This window comes from Podarcis muralis, chromosome 8 (genome assembly GCF_964188315.1).
Source record: "Podarcis muralis chromosome 8, rPodMur119.hap1.1, whole genome shotgun sequence".
NCBI classification, from domain to species: Eukaryota; Metazoa; Chordata; class Lepidosauria; order Squamata; family Lacertidae; genus Podarcis; species Podarcis muralis.
Genome location: NC_135662.1, coordinates 88,435,897 through 88,454,713, shown reverse-complemented (window position 1 = coordinate 88,454,713; position 18,817 = coordinate 88,435,897). Strand labels below are relative to the sequence as shown.

General features: G+C 42.6%; 1 protein-coding gene across 2 annotated transcripts in view; it reads right to left on the bottom strand.

Moving 5' to 3' along the window:
* The window catches only part of SORCS2 (sortilin related VPS10 domain containing receptor 2), a 130,862-nt gene that overhangs the window by 66,604 nt on the left and 45,441 nt on the right, over window positions 1-18,817 (bottom strand). For both annotated transcript variants that reach the window (XM_077933535.1, XM_077933534.1), the window contains exons 4-5: window positions 3,744-3,908; window positions 3,119-3,192 (exon numbers count right to left, since the gene is read on the bottom strand). In XM_077933535.1, coding sequence (XP_077789661.1) covers window positions 3,119-3,192; window positions 3,744-3,908 — 239 coding nt within the window. The remainder of the gene's footprint in view (window positions 1-3,118; window positions 3,193-3,743; window positions 3,909-18,817) is intronic.

The window sequence follows — 18,817 nt, the reverse complement described above, 5'->3', positions numbered from 1 at the left end:
TTAAAGCCCTAAATGGCCTTGGCCCAGTATACCTGAAGGACCGTCTCCACCCCCATCGCTCAGCCCAGTCAACTGACGTCCTCCTCTGAGGGTCTTCTGCTGGTTCCCTCACTACAAGAAGAGAAGTTACAGGGAACCAGGCCCTCCCTGTAGTGGTGCCCTCCCTGTGGAATGCTCTCCCTTCAGATGTCAAGGAGATAAAGAACTACACAAACTACACAACTTTTAGAAGACATCTGAAGGCTATTGGGAGGTTTTCAGTGTTTGATGTTTTATTGTGTTTTTATATATGCTGTAAGCCATCCAGAGTGGTGGGTATAATGATGATGATGATGATAATAATAATAATAATAATAATAATAATAATAATAATAATATATCCTCACAGCTAATAATTTCAAGCTTGCCAATTACTATTTATCACATAGTTTTCTAATGAGTTCTATTTCAGCAGCGGGTTTTGTTGTTGTTCTCCCAACATTCAACATATATTGAACTTTACATAATGAGCTAATTGACATTTGGATTTGCAAGAGTAGTTACTCCACCTCAGTGATCAGACACCAGGGGTGTCAGGGACTGGCTGGAGGCACCAGCCCTGTGGATGATCCTGCTTGCCTGACAGCCCTGATAAGGGGAGGGGGACCATTTTTGGGCCCAGGGCCACACTCCTTTCTCAACAACCTTCTGAGACCCATATGGAAGCAAAAATGGGTGCAGCAACAAATGTAGTCAGCTAGGGTTTTTCTGCAAATTAATTTTTATTCCTATTCAAATTTATAACACATCAAAACCAAAACAAAATAAATTTAATACAGTTTTTTTCAAAACTGGTTTCCCACTCTTTGACATATACTGTATTCCAATTCATCCCTTTTACATGCTGCTTATTTTACAAATTTATCACCAATTAACATCCATTTTTTAAGCAAATTCCTCATCCCTCAGCTGCACCTTTACTAACTCCTGCATAAAAATAAAACAAAATTATATCAAATAACAAAAAGTGAGGTTATAGTAGTTTAAATCTTTCATCTTTCCAACTTGCGTGTAGTTTCATTTTCTTCCAATCTCTACACAGATCCTTCCAATGAAGACTCATCCTTAAACCAGATTCTTTCCTTTTAATATTCTGTCTTTGCTCCAACCTTTCAAGGCCATTAGTTATATTCCTTTGGAGATAAAGCTTTTACCACCAACCCTTTGTGTTAGGAAGGAGATGTGCCATATTGCCATATTTCCTGGAGAATTCCAACCATAAAAGACTTGGCCACCTCCTTTTGTCTGAGGGCAAATGTATCTTGCCCCTTACAGTTCCAGATGAACCAGTACACCAATATATTCACTTCTTCAGGCCGACGTACTATTTACCGGTACTTTAATCCCTCATGGCTATTCCTTGATCATAGTGATCAGTTCCAGTCTTCCCAACATAAATTAAAATTTTGTTCTGAGGTCTTTTGTCAAGATGATCCACTGCAAATTCAACCAGTCTCAAAGTCACCAAGCACAACTCAGGTGATCTCTTCTCCTCCATTTCTCTAATGGAGAAATTATATGCCATTGTTATTTGCTTTGCTTTCACATTCCAAGCACTTTCCTCACTTTTTAATCCTCATTTTGGTGGGGGGTGGGCAGTAAAATAAAGCCTTGGCAATTTCCAAGTAAAACATCAAAAAATCTGCCCCACTGCCTCTAATTCCAGTTAACAGCAGGAGTTGTCCTTTCAAGTCATTGAAATATCAAATGAATACCTTCATAGTCCCAATCCTCTGAGCCGGCAGCTGATTTGCTTGTGGCATCCCTTCAATATGTTGCCCAGAGAGCGCCTTTTTAACTTTTATTCAAGTTAGCCAAAATTCGAAGAGGAGATCTACCAGGCACTGAGGCAGACAATGGAGAAGCTCTCACCCAGCACTTCCTCCTGCCTGCCCCCACAGGGACAAACCCAGGCAACACAGGGACCTGCAGGAATCTTAGTCTCCCCAATTCCTATTGAGGAGGTTCAGGGGGCTTTATGGCCTCCTTACCCTCCTCCTTTTTGTCCAAGCCTCTCTTCAGCCCTGGAGGACTGGAACGATCAGTCGTCATCAGCTGAGGCAGAAGTGGAAACCAGTTAGTTTCTACACACACTAATACACTGCTCTCCATCCTACATCCAGGCAAGCGAGAAGCATCATCAGAGTTTGTTCCAGCCAGGCAAACCCACTCAGGGTGGAAAGAAGGGCCCATGAGGGGGCAGGGGGAGAGTCTCAAGGGCCAAAGAGAGAAGTCAAGAGGGTTATTGGGCCTGACCATCCCCACTTCTGCCATATACCAAAAGCTTTTTGCCTTAGGGCACATGTGATAGAAGTCTCACTTATATTTTTTTTACAAAGCCAGCAGTGGCCACCTCCAACTTTGCACACAATATTATTTTTTCCAAGTGACCTGTGCCCTGATATATGTTTTGGTGTGTTCTATACTTCCCACATTCATTTTTCATCCATTAATGTGCTACTGTATATGAATCCTCCTTACAAAAATGGTAGTTTGATTGGGTTTTGTCACATAAAACTTAAAAGTAGTGATTCAAGGAATTATACTGAAATAACTGGATCCGATTGTGGAATCAAATATATAAAAGATAAGTATATTATCTATTATCTAGTGTTTAGTGGAGCTGAGGAGGTTTCTCAGTTACCTTTGACACAGGGATCAGATCTGCAGGTGCAAAATTTTCTGCTTTGTTGCAATGAATTGGAAAGCCTTTGGAATATGCAAGTTCTTTGTCTAAATCAGAGCTCACATGCTGCTACCAAATCAGTGGATGAGGGTGACACCATTGAAGAGTGGGCCATTGAAGAAGCAGGACTAGTTGCATCTATTTGTTCTACCATGTCTACAGAAACCACAGGTCACTCAATTGTATTAGCCTTCCAGAAGTTGCTGGACTGCCAGTTCCCTGAATCCTTGAACACTGGCCATGCTGGCTGGGGCTAATGGGAGTCCAATAATATATGGAGGGCCAAGGATTCCCCGGCCCTGGAGTAGGATAGCTTTCATCAAACCACACTAACAAACCAACAAAAGATCTGCCTTAACTCTAATTTCTGGAGACCAACATTATGTTTCTTACCAAAATATATGGTCTTTTGACACGTGATCCTGCAGGAGTGTCCATTTTGTCCCCAAGTCAAGAGATGCATAAAGCTTAAAATATAATAAAAGCAGAACATGTTAGTACAGTTTTTATTTAATCCTTCTTACAAAGTACAATAAGCATAGGCAAATGAATTTTCAAGGCTGGAAGTAATATGCGAGTGAGCTGTCCAGGTGATCAAATTTCTGGCTGCCATCCCTTAGTTCATTTCAATTTGTTTAAATATCAACAAAACATGACCAAAAAGGAAGCAACATTCAGAGTCATATAAATAATCATAGCATAACAGAATGGTTCACACATGTACATTCATCGTCATGACTTTCATATGCCTAATATCACTTCCTTACTGGCTGGTGTCATCTCAGACCCAATGCTGTTCAATGGACTCTGTTCAGTTATTCAGCTGTGAAACACTAGCTGTTGAAGAATAGTATGATATGGATGTGTGTAGGGTACAGCCTACACTGAATGACCTGAATAATAATTTTCCATTGCTAAATAATGTCAACCTTATCTGAATACTATTCCTCTAAAGTGGTTAGAACTTATTTTGGTATAACATTTCAGAAATGTCAAATGACCGCTTGACCCTTCTTACCTGTCCTTCCTTGGTGTAGGCAAGCACTTTATCCTCCTGCTTTGGATGAAAAATCAGGGTTTCCACAAAGAAATTAATAGGCTGCTTTTGAAAAGTTGCTCCTTCATCTGTGCTAATAAAAAGACTCTGATCCAGGTCATTATGGGAAGAACTTACAAGAATTATCTACAAAAGAAAAGAACAGCAGATTAGCAGACTCTTGTACTACCTACAGGAATCTTTTTCATCTTATTAAAAGGCAAAGAAATGTAGGAGCGGAAAATAGGCAGACATGTACTGAGCTGATTCAGCTCAATCTTCCTTCCAACTGGTCCAGAAACCAAAAGAAGAACTATATCAGCCATTTAATGATAATTCCTTTAGGACAGGTCATATAAGCTACAGTTATAACCATTGGTTTTATGCCACTTCAACTCCCATGGCTTTTCCTAAAAAACAACAACCTAGGATTTGTAGGATGATGATGTAGGAATTCTGTTTTTACGATCCCCTATGCTACTTCTCCATAGAACTACAATTCCCAGAATCCCCTGAAGACGATAAGGGACTTTTATAGCACAATCATATAAATGTAACTCAAAATAAAGTTCCATTTTGTTCTACGGTGCTTATTCCCTAGTGGGGTTGCAGCCTAGAACCAGAATTACCCTCGTGCTTTATCAGTGATCATATCACAACTGGCACAAGATGTTTGGAAGGAGGCAGCAAAATAAGGGGGGGGGGGGCAAGGACTGCAGTTGGAAGGAGGAGGGGATAATAAAATGTTGGAAAGAACTAATCTTCCTAATACTACCATTAATGCTGCAAAGCTGCTTCCTAAGACAGTATTTTCCTTACTGAGCGATACAATACATTTTAAAATGACAATTCTTTGCCCATGTGCTCATAATCTAAAAAATGTCAACATGTACATGGTAAATCTCTAGTGGTGGTGAGAGTCAGCAGTCAATGATTTGTCTAGATCACAATTCACTGCAAACTGCATAAAGAAACTAACTGAATTCTGCAAGAGGAATCGCCTCATGCAGGGATCCTACTGGGGCCACTCTGCAGTACCTTTCACGGTTCCCACTGGCAGACCTATTCAGGCATTTATAATTTCCATGTGCTAACAGCCAAGCAGCAATGTCCTGGGGGGCCCTGAAGCAGGGGAGGCCCCCTATGCCTGGCCTTCATCCTCAAACCCATTGAGTGCTGTAAAAGGTGACCTGCCAGCAGGGCTGGGGCTTGGCAGCTCAGCCAGCCTGCTCCCCCTCACCCGCCAGTTTGCACACAAGCCAGATGACAATCCACTCCAGATTTTGCTTGGAACTAGACTGTATCCACTAACTGCAGATCCAGAATTAGCTGTTTTCAACTCAAGTGTGAGTAACAGTGTCACTCACTGTCCACAAGTGACATTTCAGAGGAGACTGAAAGGCTGTTGTACCATGGATTATGAAATAACACGGTGAGGTGAACAAATTAGTTCAAGATACATTCTGTGTGTAAGCAAAACCACTGAAGACTCCCCCCTCCTCACAGAGCCAAAGGTCAGATTATCACATTATTGTGCAGCGTGGCTGCTGCTGAAGAATCCCTGCAGGGTTGCGGAGCTGCAGGCAACATAGGTAGCAGAATATCCATACTTATTTGAGGGGAGGGGAGGGGGCCGTGGCTGCAACCCCTATGACTGAATGCACGAGTGTAGAGATGCCCCAAGTGATTCTCTGGCATGTGGACTGTGGGTCCAAACAGGTGTGATGTAAGCATGCAAATGCACACAGCAGCTGTTGCTTATTTTAGCAATAGCAAGCTGCAAGGACATTCAATCAGGGCTGGGACTGCAGCACACAGAGAGGGGGGACAGGTTAACCATTTAACGCGTGCAACGGTCCCAACATGCTTGCCTCCTGGAGGTAATACAGGAGTAGGCAACCTAAGGCCCATGGGCCACAAGCAGCCCATGGGGGCCCACGAGCCGCCCCCAAACCGAGCCGCCCGCTTGGCAAGTCCCCACGTGCTGCACTAAACCTGCGTGGCGTGGGGACTCGCTTCTGCGGCGCTAGAAATTGCATCTGCGCAGACGCAGACACCGGAAATTGCGGGTGTGTGCACACGCAATGCAGCCCACGGAGGGATCTCTGCTGGAGTGAACCGGCCCAGGCGAGGTAAACCTTGCTGACCCCTGAGCTAATAGAAGCTTCTGGAGGAAGGGTTTTTGGCAGGACTGCAGAGGGAGGTAAGAGTTAACTCCATTACCACAAAGCTGAGGTTCCAATCCCTCTTGGGGCTGCAGGAAGAGAGAGCTGCTATTGTTATAAGAAAAAATCAGGCATGTTAAATGTGTTCACACATTCAACATCATGCCTTTTCGGTCAGATGTTATGAATGTTAAGCGCTACATACGGCAAGGGGCCAAGAGCATGGCAAAGAAGCGTTTTGCTGCCGTTCATGCTGCAGCAATAAGAGCAACAATGAAATCAGGCCAGAGTCGGCTAGTGCTACAACTTCAGGATATCTGCAATGGATACTCTGAAAATACCTAGTGTTCATTATCAGGGCTTACCTTGAGCCTGAACTACAATATTAAGAGGAAAAGACTAAAATTGATTTTGGACTTAAATAGGAGATCAAGTTGGGAGGGGGTGGAATCCTAATATGAATTACCATAATTAGCTCACTATCTGGCAATTTGCCATTTCTCAATTTCCTTTCATTATTTGTAAAATTAGAATATTGCATTATCTCTAATGTTGCAGTAATCAGTAAGATTAAGATTGTAGAACACTGTGCAAATTACACATGATCCAACATGATTCATAACAACACAACTGTGGTGTTCTGTTCCAAATTCATGTGCTGCACAGAGGGATCCTCAGTTTACGTGCTTCCATCAGCCTCTGATAGTGGGAGAAAAGATTTCCAGTAGCAGCAAAGAACAGAGTAAACTGGGCTCACTCTAGAAGACAATTACAGTGGTACCTTGGTTCTCGATCGTAATCTGCTCCGGAAGTCCATTCGACTTCCAAAATGTTCGAAAACCAAGGCGCGGCTTCCAATTAGCTGCAGGAGTTTCCTGCACTCAAGCATAAGCCGCATCGGACATTCAGCTTCCAAAAAACATTCAAAAACCAGAACTCTTACTGTTTTTTCGCGTTTGGGAGCCAATTTGTTCGTCAACTAGGCCATTCAAGAACCAAGGTTCCACTGTAGTTATTCATTGAGTTCATTTTCTATCCCACCAATTCCCAAGAGTTGCAGCCTAGTAACAACAGTTTAGGAGGGAAATATAATGAAAGCAGAATGCTCAATTAACAAGCAAATCATGCAGAAATTAAATTATACCCCATGTCTGCTCAACACAGGCTTAAATAGAAAGACTATAAGCACTGCTTGGTGGTATTCAGACTGCATGCATTCCAGTGCTCTACTCCATGTGGAAGTGGACTGAGCCCCATAAAGAAGAAGCTATGCTACAGGGTGAGTCCTTTAAAAGAGCCTCTGTGGATACAGAGTATACATGTTCCACGGGGCCTCTTTTAAAAGACTCACCCTGTACATTTAGAAGCTATACAAAAGAGGAACTGGCAACCAAGCACAGGAGCCGACTCCTAGGGGCTGAGTAGTCTTTAGCCCACCCAAAAAAAATATTTGAGGGGGCCGCCCCCCCCCCAAGTTGATGGGCATTGCCATTCAAATAGTGTCTGTGTGTGCCACATCATGTGATTGATTATGCAGGGCGGGGCTTACCTGGGCCTATTATTCAAGTTGGCACCCCTGCAACCAAGCAACTCCTAACTATTCTGACATGTGGGCCACTGCGCCTGGAAAAACCAATCACAGATAAATTTCCAGAGCTCACTGAGAGTCTGTAGTCTGGCAGCAAAGCCAGATAAGTTCTTTGATGCTTTACATCTCTTTCCAATGAAATGTCCATGTACCACCAAAAGAAATGTGCATGAAATGAAAATGCGGCATATCAAAACATGAAGAAGGAAATCCATAATGTTTAGAGATTCCTGTCCACATCCTTTTGACACACCAAAAACATACCAACCTTGCTTGCACCTATACAACGAACTGCCAAGGACATTTGCAATACAACAGAAAGAGGAGTAACTTGTCAGATTTGTAATAATATAAAATTCTCCTGCTAACCAGGTTTCTGTGATAAGAAATGTACCAATATACAGTGGCATTCTGCTCTTCATATATTAGTAGCCAGTTTTTTCTTTCAGATTTCTCCGTGTGATTGTGTAAGTGGGTAACAGGTACATGGAGAAAGTCTAGGGTGAGTCAGGGCTCATTCACACTTCCGCTTGTCTTGTGCCAAATGATTTTGTCTCTGCCCTATCGCTTTCCCCTGGAAAACCTGCTCTTTAGTGCTAAATCGGAACAAACAGCAATCTGAGACAAACCTGGTTGCCATTTGTTCTGATTCAGCACTAAGCCATGGGTTTCCCCAGGGGAAAGCAGCAGGCAAAACGGAGGTGGGATGAGTCTGTACATGCAGCCCTCATCCCTGCCACACTCACCTCAGCCATTGTGATCACGGAAATGGCTATTGACTTCCTGCATACACATCCAGTGTACACTAGTCTCTCTACATGGCAGTGCACCCGTGTATATAACCGTATGGAGGAGTCTGTTCACTCCATTACTCATTAAAAACATGAATTTAGGTAAATTGATCTCAGTTGACATATGCTATTCTATGTGCTACCTGGAGATGGCAGCATTAAATTTCCCTCTGTATTGTTCTAGCCTCTATCCCATACTATTATGCAATTTCACATTCCAGAAGTACTCTGCTGTGGTTTTTAATTACTACGTGAAAGAAATATCATGCAACTGCTGTTAATTTGGGAGCGTTACCAAATTATGAGCTTATTTTTGTACACTGTCAGCATATGTTCTATGTAGCAGGTGGTATGTAGAAATGTCTTATAATATAAAAAACCATAAAACGTAATGCAACAGAATTTACACCTTCTAGTTTTTGGCTACTGGAAAATTCACATTGCGTGCATATTAATTTTGTGTGCCTCCTTGGATAAGACGCTGCAGGCAGTGGCGTAGTGTGGGTTGTCAGCACCCGGGGCAAGGCAAGTAATTTGCGCCCCCTAACCCCTCCGCACCGCATGCCTGGCACCGCCCCCCCCTCCACAGTGGGCGGCGACCCAGCGGCTCAGATCGGATTCGCACAGCCAGCACTGCAGTGAGAGAGAGTGAGCGAGCCAGGTAGGGGCAGAGAGCTGCGAGTGCGAGTGCTACGCCACTGGCTGCAGATATGATTCCATGTGAACAGTATTCATCTATACCAGGGACGTCCAACTCCCGATAGACTGTGATCTACTCACAGTATAAAAAAACTGGCAGTGATCTACCCAAAGTTGTGGAGCTTTTTTAGGAAGCCAAAGTTGGTGGGGTTTTTTTTGCTTTTTTTGCTTTTTTGTAAGGAAATCGCTGAGGAGCCAGAGGTCAACCAGGATCTACCAGGAACACCACGCAATGTACGAGTAGATCACGATCTACCTGTTGGACATGCCTGATCTATACCAAAATGCCTAAAAGTTTTGTCTGTTTCCCTCATATCATTAGTGGGTCTGGGAGTAGGAAACCCAGCTGTGAGAAGGAAGGGGGCAGAAGAGAGCAAGGCAAAGAGTCGCCATTCCCACCTGCTCCACCAAATGGGACTGGCCTCCGCATCCCCTCACCATGGCCATCGCAAATCAAGGGCCCCCTCCCTTGCACAATGCACAATTCAAGGACCAGACGTGCCTTATGGGGAGGGGGAGCTGAGTGGAACCAGAACAAAGAATCCATTGTGAGGTCTGTATTTTAGAAGAATGCAAGCAACAGAGACAAGAAAATGTTAGGAGGAAGCAATTACTTATTTTATAGTTCCCCAAACAAGTCATGCCAGATGAATCTCATGTCTCTTTTTGATAAGAGTTACAAGCTTGGTGGAACAAGCAGGGGAACGCTGTGGATGTAATGTACTTTTGTACATAGAGATGTCAGAACTGAATGAGGCAATGGGTGCTTCCAGAATACACCCAAAATGATTTTTTAAAAAACTAACATGGCATTAGTGTTGGCTATATCAACTATGTTTTATCTGATCCCCCACTGTTCATGCTCCTATACATATGTTTAAAAGCAGCAAAGTACAGCTTCTTTACTGATTAGGAAATTTTAAAAGTTCTATACAAAAGAGGAAAAAAATCATTTCCCCATATTTCTGTCTCAAACAAAGCCACACAGCCAAAGTCTAATGAGCAGTATAAGGTAAAGGTAAAGGGACCCCTGACCATTAGGTCCAGTTGTGGACGACTCTGGAGTTGCGGCGCTCATCTCGCTTTATTGGCCGAGGGAGCCGGTGTACAGCTTCCGGGTCATGTGGCCAGAATGACTAAGCTGCTTCTGGCGAACCAAAGCAGCGCACGGAAACGCCGTATAGTATAACAGAGTCTAAATATTTGGTTTTCTGCCCAAATACGGGAGATCAAGTGCTCCAGTCACATCTGTCACCTCAGTAGTTTCTCTGTGCTGTCCTGGTCTTTTTATAAAAGTTATTTCCATACAGACTGGGTAAATCTAACATTTATAGAGTAATTTGCTTGCCTTCATGTAACCTCAGACAGATTCGATTAGACACTTCCGGGTGTTACTTTGTGTGTGAAAACATCACATTCAAACTCATTGATTTAAATGCTGGCACTTAGTTTTGATTTGAAATCAATGGGACTTAAAAGTGCTTAACTTTGGCTGGATTGTGGCCAAAGTAATTACTGTAATTAGCAATGCTTATGGCAGCCTCTAAATAATAGCCCCGGGTGCATGTGCCACTGTGGCATCGGACATCATTTCTCTAAAGAGAAGAAGATGACAACAGGGTAGGAAGGTCATGGCTGGTCTACAAAATTACGACTGATCAAAGTGCCCCAGGCACATCATGTCATGACAACTCACATCAATTGTTTGTTCATTTGTTCATAGAAAGCAGTCACTGAAAACAATAATGCAAAAATTCAGAAGGTAAGAAAAAGAATGTAGGTTACATTGTCACATTTGGTAGCTTCCTTTTCATACAAAATACATGGAGATGGATGCTAGAAAAATCTTTATGCAGTGGTACCTTGGCTTACAAACACCTCGGGTTACAGACACTTCGGGTTACAGACTCCGCTAACCCAGAAGTAGTACCTCAGGTTAAGAACTTTACCTCAGGATGAGAACAGAAATTGTGCGGTGGCGGGGGGGAGACCCCATTAGCTAAAGTGGTAGCTCAGGTTAAGAACGGTTTCAGGTTAAGAATGGACCTCTGGAACGAATTAAGTTCGTAACCAGAGGTACCACTGTAGCTGATAGAAGAGTAAGAAGCAAGCTTATTTATATCGGGGGAAAGAAGAAGTATCACAAATAAGCTTAATAAAAGAGCATCTTCAAAAATTATGCTGAAACCATGCTTACATTTCAAAATGTGCAAGCAAAGGATCAATTTCCTCCCCCCCCCCCCCCGAAAGTATTTATAATGAAAAGGTTGATTTCTTATATATTTTACTGCCTGCCTTAGTAGCATCCCAGCAAGATCTAGCTATACATAACTTCTAACTGTATGTGGGGCTGCCTTTGAAGAATGTAAACTTCAGTTGAATGCCAAATACCACAGTAAGAACGCTGGCAAGATTCAAACTATCAGACAAAACCAAACCAGTTTCAATTCAGTTGTTTCTGGGCCCAATGCAAAGTGCTGCTTTCAACCTTTAAAGGCTTAAACCAGGGGTAGGCAACCTAAGGCCTGGGGACCCGGATGTGGCCCAATCGCCTTCTCAATCCGGCTCACGGATGGTCCAGAATTCAGCGTGTTTTTACATGAGGAGAATGTGTGCTCTTATTTAAAATGCATCTCTGGGTTATTTGTGGGGCATAGGAATTCGTTCATTATTTTTTTCAAAATATAGTCCATCCCACCACGTGGTCTGAGGGATGGTGGACCAGCCCACGGCTGAAGAAGGTTACTGGCCCCTGGCTTAAAGCGTTCCAGAGCAGGATATATAAAGGCCCACCTTCTCCACATGAGTCCACCCACATGCTTGGGTCATCGGGGAGGTCTGCTCCACGCCCCACGGCCCTCCGAGGCAGAGAGAAAGCAGTGGCACCCAGGCTCTGAACTTCCCAGCCCTTTCTGCTGTTAAGACACTGTTGTTTAGACAGCTATTTACTCAGTAAATTAATGAAGTTTTCTCCTTTTTGGGGGGCAGATTGCTTTTGCTTAAAGACTGCTGTCGCTGTTTTTGTTTTATTGGTAGATTTTTTTATGGTGATTGTCGGCCACTTTGAAAGTCTCAGTAAGGACAGAAAAAACTGGCATTTTAAGTATTCCAATTAACAAATAATTATTACCCAGGTAAATGAAAAACTGTATTTTTGTGTTAATTGTTGTGTTAATACAACATTCAGTTACACACACTGTCATTCAAAATAGTGATGGTGATTGACAATAAAATATTTGTAGCTGAATAGACTAATCTCAATTTCTATTTTAACTTGGCATTCATCCAAAGGCTTTGACGGGGCAAAGGTGGCATCACATTGAAGGCTAAAATTGCTCAAGACGAATAAAGTCAATTTGTACCTAAGGCAAATTGTTCCATGCCACCTCTCAACCCCTACTGGTTGTTTTGAATATTTGGCTTAAAGGGTGTACAACTATCTCCAAGAGCTAAACAATATTCTCTTTATCACTGCTTATGTCAATACACCTTGCATCAGGCTTATCTTTTCCAGTCCTCTACACAACTGTGTCATCTGGTGAAAAGAGAAAAACGTGAATGCTTGCCTCCTCAACCCCACCCCCTCCTAGGCCTCTAAATATTTAAATGGGGCGATGGAAGCACCTCTTACTATGGAGTTCTGGATCTAGGGGTCTATTAAATGCGTTGGGCTAATAGATCTCAAGGTTCTAGGGAAGAAAACAAAGTAGATCCTACAAGTCTGACACCTGCCCATCACTGCAGACAAAACTCAGCTGGAATAGTCTGTCTTGGTACACAGAAGGTTCCTGTGCTTCACTAGGCTTGAGAAATACAGTACTGCCACTCTTCCATAAGCCTGTGGAGATACAACAACAAACCACCATTTTATCATAACAGCATATGGGAACATCTTCACGTTGCAACAATACGGCCATCTGCTGCCATCAATTTAATAACAGATTCTATTATAAGGGCAAGGATAAATGTGCTTATCTATATTAGGGTGACTTCAAGCGACTGAGTGTTATACACAAAAATAGTGTTTTTTATTTAGGCACAGAAAGGGAAATTAGAGGAAACATTTTATGCAGATTCCCTTCAAAAGCTGTGCTAAAGGGAATGTGTATATTCTCATTCTCTTTTCCGGTTTTTTGTTTTTAACTCTCAGACGTATACGCCCAGGGAACTGACTGTAGCAATAACTGAGTATTGCTGAAACTGTGAGATAAATGTGACAGTCTAGTTTTCACCTCTGGAGCATCTTCCAGATAAATAGCCCAGCCTGAAGATCAGCCTTTTGCTATTTTAAAAAAACATAAAACAAAAGAAATCAATTTCCCACTTGAAAGGCTGCCAGGTTGACATTTTAGAAGAATAGTTAATGAGGGAGCCCGATTAGAAGCAAATGAAAATTTCCATATTAGGTAGAATGCAATCAACTTTTTGAGTCCTATAATGCAGTAGTACAATAAACATTCTTGGTCCTATTTGCATTTACACAGTGGAAATGAATGAGGGGCATGTTATGAGCTGTACTATGTGGCAACTGAGAGTAAGGGGAACTGACCTTTCGGTGGCACAAGAGCACTCAAGTGTGCAACAATGGTGTGACAAGATGCATTGGCTAAGAAAACTGGCTACTGGAGAATGTGATTTTGAACAGGGAACTGCAGGGAACTGCACTGCTCCTCAGCTTCAAATCCCCCATGCCAGATGTTTCTCCTCTTGCAGGGCTCCCTTGCAAACGTGCACACTATGCAGGGCTGTCTTTGGGAAGTGACCCAATGCTTATTTGGAGGAGCAAAGCTACAGTTCCCCTGAACATTTGTGGCAGCTGTGGCCATTACTGTCATGGAGGGCAGTGACCAGGGTCGGTCCACCCATGAGGCAAAGTGAGGCAACTGCCTCAGGCAGCAGGATCACGGGGGCAGCAGATCTGGCCTCCAAGGAATGCATTGCCTGCTGCCGCTGCTGCAGTAGCACTGATGGCTGTGGCGCACTCCTTGGAGGCCAGATCTGCCTCCTCCTCAGCAGCACCCTCCAACGCCACCTGGGTGTTTGTGGGTGTGGCACCACCATTTTGCGGTTCGCCTTAGGTGCCAAAATGTCTTGGGCTGACTTGGGCAATGACTATGCCTTGCAGAAAAAGGAAGCAGTGGGTGAGATAAAACTCTATGGAATGTCATAGGAGACAATCCCCTGGTGCTGTGGAAGTATCGTTTGGGGGTGGCCTGGCGCTTCTTTTGGGGTGCAAAGCTACAGTTCTCTAATTCATAGCAGCAGGCTGAGGTCATCAAGCACTGAAGTGCTCAAGAACAACAATCTTTATCCCAGCAAACAATAATGTATCTTGAAGGGGAGAGGTGATTGCAAGGTACGATATGGGGTATTATAATTCACATTTTCTGGTGTAGGATCAAATAAACTATTGAGGCTATTAGTTTGGCTCTTTGTCACATAAGGAAATGGGCACCAACTTTAGCATCACTGAAAATATGTAAGACAGTGAAAACTGCAAGATTACCACCTATATTCTAACTATTGAGGTATAAATCTTGCAAAAAACAACAACACAAAAAACACACACACACATTCAACTTTATCCAGCACCAATTGGTACCAATTCACCATTTTTAGTGGTGTGGCTCATATACTGTAAAGACATAATGCCTGAACAGATCATGTACTGAAGATCCACTCCACACTGGACCTATATTACCCAAAGGTCTGGAATCTTTTGTCCTGATTTTCCAGGGCCAGTCCTGGAATTACGAAAGCCACCCTGGCCTCTGGATTGATCCCAGAATGTCCCTATTTCCCCTGTTAGTGCTGCTGCTGCTGCCAAGCTCAGGATGAGCCGACATTTATCAATTGGGTGAGTTGGGCTGAGTGAGGAAAGTCCCTCACTCAGGAAAGCTGAGGAATGTTGCAGGGTTCAGTTTCCTAGCACAGGGATTCTGTTCTCGCATGCCTGGGAATACCCACAAGTGCCATTGAAATTCTATATTTTATAAAAGGGACCCTAAGAGAACCATAGAATCTTAGAGCTGGAAGGGACCCAGGTGTCATCTAGTCCAACCCCACACAATGCAGGAATCCCAACTAAAGCATCCATGAGAGTTGGCCATCCAACCTCTGCTTCAAAACGAACCTCCAAGGCAGGAGAGTCCACAACTTCCTGAGGGAGACCGTTACACTGTCAAGCAGCTCTGACTGTCAGAAAGTTTTCCCTCGTATTTAGTTGGAATCTCCTTTCTTGTAATTTGAAGCCACTGGTTTGAGTCCTCCCCTCCAGAGCAGGAGAAAACAAGCTTGTTCCCTCTTCCATGTGATGCCCCTTGAGATAGTTGAAGATGGCTCTCCTATCTCCTCTCAGCCTCCTCTTTTCCAGGCCAAACATACCCAGCTTCCAAAAATCACTTTGGCAAATGCACATATTCAATGTCTTTGCCCTTTACTCCACTGCAGTTGCACCACCGGTTTAGTTTTACAAGAAACAGATGGTTTCCTTCCCTATGAAATGAAGACCTTGCAACAACTTTACAATATACTTTTGAACAGGAGTGCCATCAGGATTTTGTGTGCCTATGTGAATTGGGATTTCTGCTGCATTCACAAAACACACAAATTTGCGTGAAACTTATATGCTGTTATGTGGATATTTGTGCCCTTTTGCGATGGAGGTGAAGGATGCAAAAATAAATCAAAGGCCACACACAAGCAATAAGAGGTCTGACAAACAGAATATCAATGTGATGCTTTCCCCACGATAGTATTTCCAGACCAGAAAATGTTTACAGTGGTGCCTCGCAAGACGAAATTAATTCGTTCCGCGAGTTTTGTCGTCTTGCGATTTTTTTCATCTTGCAAAGCACGGTGTCGTGAAAGCTTTGGAAAAGCTTCAAAAATCACCAAAGTCTTTTAAAACCTCAAAAAAGGCTACCACACAGTGTTCTATGAGTTGCTCCTCGAAGTCAAGTCGCAACTGTATTAATGGTGTTAAGAAAAAGGAAACAAACTTGCAAGACGTTTCCATCTTGTGAAGCAAGCCCATAGGGAAAATCGTCTTGCGAAGCAGCTCAAAAAACAAAAAACCCTTTCGTCTAGCGAGTTTTTTGTCTTGCGAGGCATTCGTCTTGCGAGGTACCACTGTACCCTGTTACAGGTTTTTGTTTTTAATATATTTTAAAACATATCATCAAGCTGCCCAAATCTTTTCTTGTTTTTACTCCAACTTGAGTTCTTTACATGACTTAGAATTGGCACTGGGGGAGAGTGGGGCTCTTGGGCAGACAGAAATTACTTTCCCTCAATGTAAACCATGTAAATAATCTCTTAAAATAACCAATTTTGTCATCCTTTCTGCTTGAAATCTGGCATCCTCAAACTTACCTCTTCTATACTGCCAAGTTTCAAATTGATCCATTGAACCATTTTGAACCGTATGACCTACTTAACCACCACCACCCACCAATTTCCCGTTCAGCCAACTCATTCTTAAACACAGGGCCATGGCTGGAAGTAACAAGCATTCTGAATAATGGATTCCTCAGCTAGTTTTCTCCCCATCTAAACCCTTTCCTTGCTGGAGACAACTAGTTCCCCAGCAGCATACGGCATATAGTAAATATTACCAAAGTAATAAATCTTTGGCAGATGATTACTTTGAGAATTTTGGAAGAGAGAGAGAGAGAGACCTTATAGATTCCACACACACCCTCCCAAAATGTGGTTGTTTATACCAACTTTGTGTGCCTATAGTGACAAAACTATGGGAGCTGGCAGGATTGCTTTATGTTCATATTAATTTCCTGACTGATGCAAGAGCTGATGTTTTAAAAGTTACATGCCCCTGAGGAGAAATCCAATTTGACTATAAAATCCTTGTCTGCCAGAGGAGTATAATATGGAATTCAGTTAAATGTTCTACTTGCTTTCCATCTACAATTGTATTAAGTCACCCCTATCATGTTCCATGATACTATTTTGGAAATGTTAAGGTTTCCTTCCCCTGGATTAAAAGCATTTTGAAATCCCAAGTGGCATATCATAGCTCTCAACACTCTTTGTTGTAGGATTGGAACTCCCCCTTTATCCCTCTGAAGTATTGCTTAAGTCAAAATTGCCTTTGGGGATTGATCTGAATTGAATTTGGGAATGTAAATCAGATCATCACCTTTGCTTGGCAGAGTCTTACAGCTCTCCGGCTATTATAAGTTTGACAGGCAGCAGAGTCCAATTTGCTATAATTATTTGCCTTTTGAGAAATCATATTCTTTTCTCCTTCAAACAAAAATGAGAATATACTGTGAATTTGGCATGGAAGAAAACGTAGGGCAACACACGAAAAGATGAACAGAGAAGAGGGCATTGTGGTCAAGATGAGAGAGTGCAATGCACAAGATACATTTGGGGGCTTATATTTCTTTTTACAGCAAGAGATGGCCTGTTGTATAGCCAACAACCTCTGGCCAGGAAACCTACTAGTCACAGCACTGCAGGTGTGCAGCTTTGAGAAAGACAGTGCAGAACAAGCATCAGCATCAGAAACCTTCTCTACAAGACTTTTGTACTAAGTATATTAGATAGATAGATAGATAGATAGATAGATAGATAGATAGATAGATAGATAAATTTATTGTCATTGTCCGTATATACACAGTATACACAACAACGAAAATCAAACACCCACCCAAAGACCGGGTTCACATACACATTTGCACGTATCTCCAACACTCTCATCCTATTCAGACATAATCTATAAAAACATAACATAATCCAGAGTATAACATAACCTATTAAAGGCATAACATAACCTAAAACCTATCTCATTCCTTCCTACTCCCTGCTTGCTATTTCTTGCAACTGGCCCTGAGATCATTATTTAGTGCAATCAGAGTTCTTGGATAGAAACTATTCAGAAGGCGTGTGGTTCGTGTTTTCATTGTCCTATATCTTCTGCCCGAAGGCAACAGTTCAAAGAAGTTGTGAGCAGGATGGGTGGGATCTCTCAGGATATTGTGTGACTTCTTCAAAGTGCGAGACGTGAAGATCTCATCCAGGGTTGGTAGTTGGAGCCCAATAACATTCTGGGCAATTTTAATTATTCTCTGTAAAGCTTTTTTTATCCGTTTCAGAGCTGCTCCCATACCACAATAATATACTATAGGTTAAGACACTCTCGATGGTACTGTGATAATAGGACAGAAGTAGGTGCTGAGATAGATTCAGTCCCCTGAGCATTCTCAGGAAATACAACCTCCCCTGCACCTTCCTCACAACCATATTAATATTTGCAGTCCATGAGAGGTCCTCAGAGATATAAATGCCCAGGTATTTAAAACTACCAACCCTCTCCACCTCCTCGCCATTTATGTGCAATGGTAAAAATACACTTTTCTTTCTCCTAAAGTCAATTATGAGTTCTTTGGTTTTTTTGGTGTTAAGCATAAGATTGTTTTCTTTACACCATTGAATTAACCCCTGTACTTCTTTCCTATAAGCAGTCTCATCGTTCTCACTAATGAGCCCCACCACTGTTGTATCATCCGCAAATTTGATGATTGTGTTGGACTTATACAGTGGGGTACAATCAAATGTGTACAGGGAATAGAGAAAGGGACTTAGCACACATCCCTGAGGGGCTCCTGTGCTTAATACTAGAGTAGAAGAATAGTAAGGTCCCATTCTCACTGTCTGCGGCCTATCAGTCAGGAAATTCCTTACCCACAGACAGATCTTCTGATGTATACCCAAATTGGTCATTTTAAGAAATAACAAAACCTCTGAAAGTGCTAGCGCAGACTCACCAACTGATCTTCTGAACACATT